Source organism: Microcaecilia unicolor, chromosome 6 (genome assembly GCF_901765095.1).
Source record: "Microcaecilia unicolor chromosome 6, aMicUni1.1, whole genome shotgun sequence".
Lineage (NCBI taxonomy): Eukaryota > Metazoa > Chordata > Amphibia > Gymnophiona > Siphonopidae > Microcaecilia > Microcaecilia unicolor.
The window spans coordinates 104,541,820-104,555,160 of record NC_044036.1 but is presented as its reverse complement, the minus strand read 5'-3'; the positions used below and the strand labels follow the sequence as shown (position 1 = coordinate 104,555,160).

The following is a 13,341-nucleotide window of genomic DNA, read 5'->3' as shown; positions in this document are numbered from 1 at the left end:
TTATCTTACAAACTGATAACATCTTTAAAAAAAAAAAGGTATTTAGGTAACACCCTTTTCTCTCCCAGGAGCTCTGAGAGATGTTCAGGTCACAACTCTTGGCAGTTCAGGGTGATAGTTTGATGCAGTTGAGTTGGCCAGAGCCTGTTTATGTAGTTACAGTATGTAAATTAACAAATCTAATCATTTATATAAAGGTACCTGTGACAGTTAAATTGGCTCGGCTCAGTACAGCACAGTCTTATTATGGCGGTGGTAATGTCCTGTAATCCTGTCGGAGCATTCCAATATGTCACTTATTTTTATTGTTTTGAATGTTAACTCATGCCTTTTCATTGGTGTGTTACATTCAGGAGCAGTAAGCATTACCCTACTGTACTACTACTAATTATTTATATATCGCTGCTACATGTGCACAGTGCTGTACATATTATATGCAGGTACTTTCTCTGTTCCTAGTGGTCACAAGGAGCTGCAGTGGGAATCAAACCCAGCTCACCAACATCTGTCTGCTGCACTAACTATTAGGTTACTCCTTTACTAACTATTAGGTCTTCATTTACTAATGTGTATTAATAGACAAGATAATCAGTAAATAGGCCCTATTGATACTAATGGGGTTGTACATTAAATAACATGTTTTAAATTGTATTGACACATATTGGTAAATGGGACCTTGTGCTTATACTAGAAGCAGTAAAGGGGAAGCAAGGTCCAGAGGGGGAGAGTAAGCAGAATTTGAATTCTGGCCTCCCTGATTCTTATTCTCCTGCTCAAACTGCAAGGTTGCTACTCCATCTCTTAATTGAAATATTTGCTTGGATAACGCTCAGAGTAAACCTTGCTGATTCACAACCTGTATTTTCAGTGTTAATGGGGGTGGGGGGGGGGGGTGTAATCTGATAACAGGGTGCCTATGTGAGAAGTTTTAAAAAGCATCGGTACTAGGCAGTATCGGTACCTCTGTGCCTTCCAGTAGTCTAAAAATTTACCCCTGCACTGAAATAGGTGTAGATGTATGCACATATGCAAATATTTATACAATATGAGTGCACATCGTAGCGCTATTCAGACTACACCCACAGGAATACCTAAGTCTGGCTTGTGTAAAGGTAGGCACACTGTTTCCACACACCTACTTTTTGTGCACGTATCTAATTGGTCCATGTCTCCTCTTTGCTTAAGGAGAATTCTCTCTTCTTAACACTTCCAAGTATGAGGAAATCCCCCCCCCCCCCCCCCCCCCCCACTTGATGGCCATTCTCTCTCCACAAATCTGTAAAGATTCTTGGGGTGGTTTTCGACTTGCAGCTTTCTTTCAGCCCTGTGGTCCATTCCTCGTCCTTTGTGCACCGCATTCACCCTCTGTGCTCACTCTTTGACCCTCACTTATTCGTACTCTTCTGTCTCTTATCTCATGTATTGACTATGCTGGCCTTCAACTTTACTCACTTAAACACTTTCAGAGAAGTGAATCCACTGCTGTCAAGATCCTACACTGTGCTCATTGTTTCGATCATGCTACCCTACTTCTTCGCCCTGAACATTGGCTCTCCATTACTGACCGCATTAAGTTCAAGTTACTCTGTTTGGTCTTTAAGTCACGTCTTCCTTCAGCTCCAGTATATCTTGCATCCCTCCTCACCCCTTATGTTCCTTCTTGGTCCTTGTGTTCCTCCTCTGGCAACCTACTCTGTTCTTTCTCTCCCTTCCTTTTTTGTCCATTTCCCGTGAGTTCAGTTTCAGTTTAGGCTCATTTCTTTGGAATTCACTGCCACCACACATCCACTTAGAATCCTCTTTCCCTAAGTTTGTCACTGCTCAAAACTCATCTGTTTACTGCATCCCTTGGCTCTTCTCATTTGTTTGCTTTTCCTCCTTGTGTCTCCCCCTGACTGATTTTATTTTATGTAAACAGTATAGATTCCTCATTTGTGGTATGTCAAGTGTTACAAATAAATAAAGTACAATTTCATAAAAGTCCTTTTTACCACATGTAAAACAGGCTTGACTGCCCCCAATATCTCTATCATCTGGTTGGATCACAAATGTATTCATAAATTAGTTTAATTTGGAGTCATATTTTTTACCTGTTGGCTCTGACCTGGGTTTTTTTGTTTTTCTTTCCACAGGTTGTGATCAGCATGCAGCTCATGTCTGGGGACCCGTGTTTTAAAACGTAAGTTTGTGCTGCTCTTCAGGCGCAGTGTGTGATAGCAGACCTGGCAACTTGAGTGAGTGTCAGAGAGTGATGAGTGAAGGTGAGGGACATTTCCCTGTTCATTAGTTATAGGAGACTTATTTTTCTTGTCTGGAGGGTAATGGTGTCCATTTGAAGTTATGAGATAGTTATGTACATACAGTTCCAATTGTTGGCAACCTTTTGTTGGTACCTTTTGTTGTTGAAACCATGGTACCAGCCACTGTTTCAATGAAGTTGACCTTCCTACTTTGTCTTGCAGTAAATACAAATTTAAGAATAATGTAATTTCTCTGAAACAAGGTCTTCAGTGGAGTTTAGTACAGGGGACACTACCTGCATTGCATGTTCATCAGAAGAATACCTGAGGAGCTTTCCAGAAAAGACAGGATGGGAGCAAACCCATGCAGCAGTGGACCAACTGCATTATAGTTTTTCTTATTTTCCTATTTAATGCCTCTAGGCAGGCATTTCAACTCTGTTCTGGTTTTCTTGGTGTGGGAGGTGGTTGGCTGCATTTTCTATTCCTCTTCAACTGTAGCAACTCATTTTCTTCATTGAGTCAATGAGCTTCGCCCTTGGTCTCTTCATTTTTGGTCTGCTGCTGGAGTTATCGTTATTTTCTTTGTCTTCTGTGTGAAGGATCGATGTTAGCTGTTCACTGACTCTGAGAGGTTGCCTGATACTCCTGCATGCTGTCAAAAATGGATAATCGTCAAAAGTGTGAAAACATCTTGAGAGAGCATGCCAAGTGATTGGCTTCCTGTGGGAGAGGCTTTGATAATAGGTATTATCAAAGCTTGGGAAATAGACTTAGGGCAGGGGTGGGCAACCATGGTCCTCGAGGGCCACAACCTAGTTGAGTTTTCAAGATTTCCACAATGAATATACATGAGATCCATTTACATATGATGGAAGCAGTACATGCATATCAATCTGATATTCATTGTGAAAATCTTGAAAACCCAACTGGATTGTGGCCCTCAAGAACCATGATTGTTCACCCCTGTCCTAGGGGCTAATGCAGAAAACTACCCTGGGCAGCAGAGTACAGTTAACAAGAGGGTGTATGTGAATGTTAGTGCGCGAATGATGCAGGAATGGTTTTTGGTACAGGAGTTAGCTCGTGTGCAGAGAAGAAGAGAGCACAATGTGAGCACAACCCAAGAAAATTAGGCTGATCTGAGGTGACATAGAAGGGTTAGCTTGTCCTCTACATTGTGGAAGAAAAGCTAATAAGCCCCTTCAAGCCTCCCAAACTCCTGATTTCCCTCCCTTGCCTAAGATTATCCCTGATCCCTTAAAAAAAATCCCTGATAGTCTAGCACCCCTTTCCTCATTAAAAAAAAAAAAAATCCTGGAATCCAGTGGTGCCCCCAGCATAGCTTGAAGAAGCAGGAGCAATGCCCACTCCCTCCTGCCTCCATGCTGCCATCTTTAAAAATGGTAGTGCCTGACCCCACGTAGTGCATCGTGGTGATGCACATTGCAGGGACAGTCTGACAAATGAGGAATTCTGCCCCTTATTTCAGTGATTCCCAAACTTAGTCTGGAGGCACCCCAGCCAGTCAGGTTTTCAGGATATCTACAATGAATATTCATGAGTGAGATTTGCATGCAGAGGAGTCAGTGGATGAAAATATCTCATGAATATTAATTGTGGATATCCTGAAAACCTGATCCAGGATCAGGTTTGGAAATCACAGTCTTATTTGGTAGCCTCCACCCAGACTGTCATTGGGGTGGGGGGATGCTGCTGGACACCAGAGATTTCTTTTTAAGTTGGGAGTAAGGAGGGTCAGGAGGTTGGAGACCAATAGACTACAAGAAATGTTGAGGCTGATGCAGATTGCCACTGACTAAAAATGCCCCCTTACTATCAGTGCAAGAGCCAGTCACCAATCACGCACTCACAATGAGCTGTGTATTACTGCCACAGTTTTAATCCAGCAGCAATTTGTCTGCTCATTGATTACTGCATCTTGGCAGTAGTTTTTTTTTGTGAAAAGCTTATATTAGAAGCCATATGGTCGGTTGCTCTAAATCGTGACTTTCTGCATCAGCCCCCTAGTGAGCCATGCATAATCCTGCTGGTAGTTGCATCTTGCCAAATAGTTCTTACACAAGATTAAGTACGTGATCTGGAAAATGTGGTTTTTGAATGAGGGTCAGTACATTTACAACCCTTTAGTGATGTGTCCACTCTAAACTAAATTTTCTCATACTAGGATGGTGCTTTGGTAATCTTAAGTTTCTACTGCCCAAGGTCCTGTTGATTCTACTTTGATCAGTTGTCCTTCCAACATTTTTCTCTCCCTCCCTCCTGCATGTCCTATGAAGACCTGTATCTCAGATTTTAGCTGCACCTCATACACTGGATGGCAAGAGAGTCGTGGTTTTCTATAATGAGCAGAATAAAATCCTTTGAAAACCCACCAACTTTTTTTTTAAACCACTTTCAACACCAGCAGATCGGGAGTTCCCATGGGAAAGTTCATCATACTTGAACTGACGAGCAGAGCTCTGTTCTTACTACTTGCTTGTTGGATTAACTTTGGAAGGTCATGTCAAGGCTCTTGGGGTTTGAGCAATGACGAAGTGAGTTTCCAGCCTACAGTCAGACTTCAGAGTAAAGATTTGCAAGATGGGAGTTCAGTCTATGCAAGCATTAAGCATTATTGCCTTGAAACTTTCTCATTTGTGTACTGGTGATACAAAATCTTCATGTTTTAACTCCTACCATTCCAGTGCCCTTTTTCTTTGCTTCCAGGGCCACTGTCTGTGCTTGTAGCTTAATTTTCATTTTTGAAACACTTTTTGTTTATAATTTTCATTGTTCTTTGTCACTTTATTTGGAGACAGCCCTTAACTAGCTAGTCCCCTGTGTGCTACTCTGCTGTGATAGAAATAACATTCCCTAGCTATCATGTTTTGTTGTGAAATGACAGAAGTTTCTAGGCACAGCCCCTTTTCTTCCCTGGAGGGAGCTGCTCTTTTCGGCTTTTTGTTTTACTAATGGTAAAATGGATTCGTAAGTTATCAGGTAGCACACATGCTCAGAAGCTTTTTTGGTTTCTGGAAAGCTCTCCAAATGTTTCTCTGAGGTGTACTGGCCAAGTCACAGGACCTAAGTATGTGTGATGTCACTTCATCAGAGAACAAATATTACAGCTTAAGTAATTTGTTCCTTTTTCACTGCAAATAGTCGTGCTATCTAGAAAAGTGATTGCAGTTAAATTTATGGATTTTTCCGGTTTTATTTTTCAAGCTGTTGTTTAAGGCAGCACTTCCCAAATTCGTCCTGGGGACCCCGGGTTTTCAGGATATCTAAAATGAATATGCATGAAATAAAATCTGCATTCAGTGGAAGCAGTGTGTGCAAATCTATTTCATGAACATTCATTGTGGATACCCTAAAAATCTATCTGGCTGGAGTTCCCCCAGGTCAGGTTTGAGACCCACTGGTTTGAGTTGATTGATAGCATTTGGAGTGTATTCCATGTATTTATTTTTATTTTAAAAAGATTATATTTCACACAGTACTAAGTTTTAGGTAGATCACAAGCAGACCTACACAATTTACAAAAAAGGCTTGCTGAAACAGTACTAACTTCAACTTAGTCGGCATTAAACATAAGGTTATTAGACTTTCATAAAAGACCTAATTATGTACCCCATATGAGTTATTACTGGGAAAAGCTACAAACACCTTTTTTTAAAATCCCTTTTGCCATGCATTCCTGTGACAGCAGTAATTTAATGGTTCCTGTCACACAGTGAGGAGCACCTGTAGCAGTGATACACAGTCTGTCATCACTGCAGTGTCTTACTGAATCATATGTTGCCTTCCTTTTAACACTGAAAAGGTTTTACTAAATGAGTAAATCTAATCCATTTTATTGGCTCAGTGTTATGCTAACAATTGAGTGGGACAAGAGCTACATATGATCTCTCTATCCCCCCCCCCCCCCCCCCCAGCTTTAACTTGGCTAAAACTAACCTGAAACCAATAAAGAGGATGAGGCTATCCTTTTGAAAAATGGAAGGGAATGTAAATCGAGCAGGGAGAAGTCAGAGTGGAGGGCAGGAAGCAGGGAGTGAAGATATTTAGAAATTGCACTGGCTGCAGAGCAGCTTTGTTATGAGTGGTGGACTGGTTCAGCTGCATTCTCCAGTCACTGCCACGTAGCTGATAGAATTTGGTTGTGTGTTAGTAGCTAGTTCCTGGGTTCTGAAACAGCACATTCCTTTGTAGTAAGACAAGAAATGTCATGCCACTGCCTTCTGCCCTGGATATAAGTTGTCTGTTACAGGACACTGTGCCAGAGAAACGGCTGAAATCTTAGGAAAGGCAGGCCAATATCTGAAAACCTCTGCAAGGACTGGAAATTCACATTTTATGAAAGCACTGCCTCTGCACGTCTTTTCAGACTCAGGCGTAGTAGCAGGAGTGTCTGTTAGGTACCCTCTGTGGAGATTTCAGCTTTCTTCTTTAACTGTTCCAGACAAAGCTGAGCATGAGAACTGTAATTTTTCTAAGCTGACACCAGCCAGATGTTTTATGTTATGTTCCTGCAAGAATTCTGTTCTTGAAACATTCTTTAAGTGATCTTTCTCAAAACAAAAGCCATAAAACCAGCTTTGATAGCACACAGTTAATACATATAAACTCAGCCTGACTGATGCCCCGATGATCAGAAGCAAAGTGGACACTAAAGGCTAATAGCGCCTGTGTTTGCTCCCTCCCCATGATCAGAGCCGGTGAGCATGTGAAACAACTACGCTGGGCAGCAGAGTGCAGTTAACAAGAGGGTATATGTGAAGGTTAGTGGGTAAATGATGCAGGAACGGGTTCGGTGCGTGAGTTAGCTTGTGTGGATATGCATTGGTGCAGAGAAGAAATGAGCACAACCCAAGAAAATTATCAGACCTGAGGTGGCTGTGACCGCAAGTAGCTAAGAGCATTATATGTTCCTTCCCAGTGTTAGCGGGCTGCGTGCAAAACAAGGGTGTTGCTGCTGCACAAAGCCTACACCAGCTCCCTTATATGGTAGGGAAACCCTGCCCAGTGTATCCCCGGACCTGTGGGAGGATTGTGCCTTGGGTGCAAGCCCATGCTCAAGCCTCCTGCAGTAAGATCAAAACTAATAGCGTACATAATTTTTGATCATCGGGGCTTTAAAGTGTGTTTTTCCTTTGTGCACATTAAAAAGTTGTTAATGGTAGGAAAGGTGTTTGTGCAACAGATGCAACACTTCTGGACAAACTCCATACCCATAGATGCATCCTTTTTAGACTTAAACCACATTCCTTGAATGGAATGTGTTAGGTTAAAGGTTAATGTTTGGTAGATGTCTCTTCTTCTCCCATCTGAACACTCTCCTTGTGTTTAAGGTGTTTAAAATTTGCCAGTGCTTTACAAGGCTGTAGGTCATTCCAGTGCCTAAAGCTCTTTAAGTCTCAATGGGTAATGGCACAAACGCCTTTCAAAACCTCAGTGGTGACTGTTTTCATATAGACAGCTTGATCTATAACTCGCCTGCCTCCCCGTTGATTTAGTGTTTGCTACTAAGTAGGCACGGGTTGATCAACAAGATACAATAAGTGTAGATTCAAATTCCTTTTGAGTTTCTGAAGCAATGAGTTTTAACTGGAAATGAGATATATATACATGTATATAGTGGTGGTAATTATTGATATGTAATAGCAAACATTAAACCAATGAGGCAGGTGAGTTTTAGACTGAGTTGTCTACATGAAAAAGGTCGCCACTCAGGTTTTGAATGGTGATTGTGCTGCTGTTACCCATTGAGACAATGTTTAAGCTTTGAATTGACTTGTATTAAAAGCCCCCACCATCTTAATATTCCTCGAAGGACTTTTAAAGGGATTTACAAAGCTGTAGAACATCCACTGTCCTCTTATTTCAGATCTTTGTTTCCTTTGCGGTTAAATGCAGCCCCTCGCTGTTGCCTCCCAAGGTGGTTAGAGGACTGCCATGGAGGAAGAGAGTTCTGGTGCAAGCCAATCCCACATAGAGCAAACTTAGCTTCTTAAAGAAATCTAGGAGTCAATATTCAAAGCAATTTAACCAGACAGGAGAGCCTGCTGCCCAGTTAAATCACTTGTGCCTGCCTGTCCGCTGATATTCAGTGCACTGTCAGATTATCTGCACTAACCACTCCTCCACTGTCCAGTTAGTGCAGGGTGGTCTGTGCGTTGAGCTCAGATGGAGCTGCTGCTTAACCGGTTTCAGCAATATTTAATCCGCTAACCAGCTGAGTACGTGGATAAAGTTAGGACAGCAAAAAGGCTGTCTTGACTTTGTCTACTGAGCTAACCGAGCACCTGTCTGAACAGTGGCCAGTGCTCAGTTAGCCTGCAGGTGACCCCACACACTGGATTTTCAGTGCCGGAACCCAGACAGTTCCTGACATTAAATATCCAGTGTTAATTCGGTCCATGGTGGTGAGCAGCTTAAAAACCGCCGACTGCCATGGACTGAATATTAGCCTCAAAGTTCTTAGAAATATGTAGTACAGTGGTTCCCAAACCTTGCCCTGGAGGCACCCCAGCCAGTTTGGTTTTCAGGATATCCACAATGAATATTCATAAGAGATTTGCATGCAGTGGAAGCAGTGAATGCAAATCTCTCATGAATTTTCATTGTGAATATCCTGAAAACCTCACTGGCTGGGATGCCTCTAGGACTAGGTTTGGGAACCACTGAATAAAGTACCATGTATCTCCTGACAAGCATTTCAGCATGGGTGACTATTTGTATAGCTGTGTTGAAACAGTGCTGTATTCTTAATTATCTCTATATTCTATCTGGGAATATGGTGCAATTGTAAGAAGGGAAAAACATGACTTCTTGTAACAGTGAAATGCACATTGCTTTTCTTCATTAGCAGACAGTGTTTCTTCATTTTTTTACACAGCATCTACATTTCAACAGATGTACTTGTCCATAAATAACCACAGTCTTGTACAGTTTGAAAGCACCTGGAGAGTCCTCACAAGGTTTGAAGACAGAAGGGTGGAAGTATTTCTTGACAGCTCTCTGTCCCGCTCTGTTGTTCACTCACCCTCCTTGTTTCCAGGCATGGAGAATGTGATAGGGAGTCAGTTGCCTTTCACTGAGCAGAAAGAGAAGCTGTCCTGCCACACCTGAGCTGAGTGCCCTGGCCCCTAGATAAGAGCAAAGTTTTTTTTGTTTTTTTTTTAACCTGGTGTTTTGTTGCCATGATACAACATAACTGATAAGGACAGCTTTGGAGAAAGGAAATCCAGGGAGTTTCTAAAGTACAGCCTTTGCCCTTCACATAGTGGTTATAGGGCAGTTAGCTCTCAGCAGCTTCATGTACTGTGTGAATGAGTTAAATCACTTCATGTTCTTACATTTTGCCACTTTGTGAGCTTGGAGAGTACAGACTGTGGGGCTTATCTCAAACAATATATAAATTAGAGGCCACTGTCCACATAATTAAAATAGAATAAGTTTTCAGTATTCTAGTACTAACTTTGGCCACTCCCTTGTATCGGGTGAAAGCTTCCAAAGGAATACTAGTTTGAAAATATTTGTGTTGCTTATCTTAAACTGTTTCTGAGTCCCTTGTGCAGTGTGAGCTTAAATTGCTCCTACACACATTCAGATGTTTTTGTCAGGTTGTGGCTTAACTGTCAAGATGTCTGCATATATTTTTCTCTATATAGTCTCTTAAAGGCAGTGAGAGAGGTGTTTAGGGTGTCAAGACATTCATTAAAAGCTTCTGAAAATGCTAACTATTGACTTGCAACCAGCATTCTGCAGCTTTGAACTTGATCTGCAGTGCTGGTCTTTCTAGATGAGTGACACTGAACATTTTACAGTTGAAAGATACAGTAAATATGTCTGCATGGTTTTGGAATCAAAGCCCAGTGGAATTGACATCACAGACTTGAGCTCATGTGAGAATACACAGTTATCAAATGGCATACAGACAGCTTGAAAATGGTTAGCATTTATAAGCTGAGCTTTATTAAGGACTGGCCCCAGACACCCCGTGTAATGACATTGTTAAAAAGTGACAATGATAAAATGTGCAACTTTGGTTCTATTTGTTAAAAGCACAATTGGTTGCTTTGCTCCTGGCCCTCAGCTGTAAAATGGCAGCCGTGCATTTAACTGTATGAACAATGCAGTTGCTTTTCCAGAAAAAGGGAAGAAGGAGCTGCCAGTTTCTGCTTATGACAGCACTGTTTCATCCTGGGTAAATTAAATGCTGTTTGTTTTAACCGATACCACAACCAGAGCAATGGTTTGCCTTTGTGCCCCCTACAGTGCATATGGAAATATCTTTAGCTATCTTTCCAGGGCAAAGTAGGTTTATGTTTTGTGTCACAAAAGCCTGGCATATAGCCTGAATCTGACAGTATCACTGGAAAATATTACTTTTCCTGTGAGTCTTTGTATGAACTCATAAAAGATACTAAAAGTGTATCAGTTAATGTGACATTATGCATTTTAATTTTCAATATAGTTAAGTGTATTTGAGCAGCAATCAATGGTGGTTGTCGTAAAAAGATTGATTACAGACTGTTTTACTGGTAGCCCACTATCCTGTGATTAGATTGATGTAATTTCAGCTTTAAACAGCAAATGTTTTCAGTCCTGCACAGATTGCATAAACTGGTTCGAGTGCTCTAACACTCTAGTTATGAAGCGGCACAGATTTCATCAAACTGCTACTCTGTAGAATGATAACTTTCTATTTCTCAGTTATAAAAAGAAATGACAAACAATACTGCCTTCAGTCCTAGAAGAATAAGGAAAAAGATATGTCACTGAAAAGCCAGGGTCTTCTAAGGAAGGAAGGGGTGTAAACCTGGTGGTCCAAGTCCTTCCCCTCTCCCACCTAGGCTGCTTTACTCCATTTCTTCACCGCTGTCATGCTGTGTGAGGTGATCTGCACAGGCTGACCCCAGATGAATGGGGCAAAGCTGAGGAGAGCATACCTGATAGCTCTGAGCTCCAGCCAGTTGATTGACCAAGATCAGTGGCTTTGCATTTGTTGGACGTGAAGCACTCTCTCTAGCGCTACCTCATGGTTGCCTATGACTTCTGTCAGTCAGATCATCTCTTTGTTCTGTTTTTGGGGCCCAGGAAGGGGTTCCAGGCTTCTAAGGCGAAGGTGGCCCGCAGGGAAGGATGGTATTTCAGCAGCTTACCTGTTGTCGAGCAAACAGTCTCCACTCCATCTTAAGGCGCATTCCACTCGGTTTCTTTCTACTTCTCTGACGGAAGCCCAGGCATTGTCTTTGGAGGAGATTTGTCACTCAGCAACCTGGGCATCGTTATCTATTTTTTAGAAGCATTATCGGGTGGATGTGGAGGCGAAGGTGGATGTTGCTGGTGAGCCGGTCCAGCCTGAGTATTGCTTTCTACATCCCAGTTGTCTGGACTGATCCTTTGTGACTTAATGGAAGGGAAAATTAAATATTACCTGGTAATTTTCTCCTTCTTAGTCCCAAGAATCAGTCCAGAACCCACCCCTTTAGGTGCTCTGCTGTTTTTGTACATAGTTCGATTGCATTCAGTCCTAGGCACAGTTGGGTTTGAATTCTTTCTCTTTATCTTCATGTGGTTCAAGTAAGAGGCAGGAGTTAATTTCTTTGTGTCTGTCTCTTTCCTACTGCCTAGCTAGCGAATACGGGGTTGAGCTGGATGTACAAGGCTACATATAGTACAGCTTAAAGATTGCTCTTTATCTCCACTTGCTTGTCAATGAGGGACATAATCCAGTTGTCTGGACTGGTCCTTGGGACTAAGGAAAAGAAAATTACCGGGTAAGACTTAATTTCTCCCCCCCCCCCCCCTTTCAGTTAATTAATGCATTCTTATATCCTACTATTACCCAAAAACAGGAATTAGTATTAGGGCTGTACCGAATATTCGTATTCAATTCGGCCCTGAATAGTGCCCCGAATAGATTATTCGTATTTGGCGGAATAGTGATTTAATTTTGAATACAAATAATCATGGACTCTTCTGTGCACTAAATCCTACTGAAATAAACACTTGAGCTCTGATTTCACGTTGCTTCTAAAAAGTGCTGTTCAGTACAGCTCTTAATTGTTATGCAGGAATATTTGTCATATTTAAAAGAACACGCCATCCTAGTGACTCTTGAATTACAAAAAAAAAAAAATCATTGTGAGGTTTGGAAGTGCTGCAGTCTCCTGCTTTTGGAGTCATCACCATCTTTGGAACAGTCTGCCCTTGTCCTTCCCCTCCCATAAGAGATTTAAGGAGGCATGACATTTTTCAGTCTTGCATTCCCCTCATCATCCTATTTGGAGCTGCTGCATTGTGTATCTAGGTTCTTTGAAAGCGTGGGTCAACCATTAATATGAAAGTAGAAAAGTAAAAACCTTTGTTTTTGTAGCCCCTCCTACCATCACTTTGGTTCTTGCACCTTCTGTCTTTGTGTGTTTCCTGAAACTCCATTGTTTTGTCAGTGTTGTACAAATGTAAAGGGTTATGGATTTGATATACCTTCTTTCTGTGGTACAACCAAAGCAGTTTATGTATATTATATAAGGTACTTTCTCTGTCCCTAGTGGGCTCATGGTGAAAGTTTTGTACCTGGGACAATGGAGAGTTAGGTAAGTTGCCCAGGGTCATAAGAAGCTGCAGTGGGAATTGAACCCAGTTCTCCAGGTTCTCAGACACTAACCATTGGGCTACTCCTGTCCGTATGCTTATGGCCTACACCTTTTTATTTGTGTTCTTACTGTAAACTGCTTAGTTAAGTGGTTCCCAAACCTGGTCCTGGAGCCACCCCAGCCATTCAGGTTTTCAGTATATCCACAATGAATATTTAGGAGAAAGATTTGCATGTAGTGGAGGCACTGCATGCAAGTGTCTCTCATGAATATTTATTGTGGATATTCTGAAAACCTGACTGGCTGGGATGCCTCCAGGACCAGGTTTGGGAACCACTGGCTTAGTTGTTACTTTGATATGTTTTGCCTATTAGCCTGCCCTCTGCAGCAGTTCCACACAAGGACAGCTGGGTCCAATCTGTATAGTCTCAGTACTACCAGGGACTAAAATGTACAGCTGGTGATGCTTCTGTATTCCTTTGGGTTTGCCAGCA

General features: G+C 41.9%; 1 protein-coding gene across 1 annotated transcript in view; it reads left to right on the top strand.

The window, feature by feature from the left end:
• FAM102B (family with sequence similarity 102 member B) overlaps positions 1-13,341 on the top strand; it is a 192,954-nt gene that overhangs the window by 110,192 nt on the left and 69,421 nt on the right. The window contains exon 5 of the mRNA XM_030205201.1: positions 2,133-2,179. Coding sequence (XP_030061061.1) covers positions 2,133-2,179 — 47 coding nt within the window. The remainder of the gene's footprint in view (positions 1-2,132; positions 2,180-13,341) is intronic.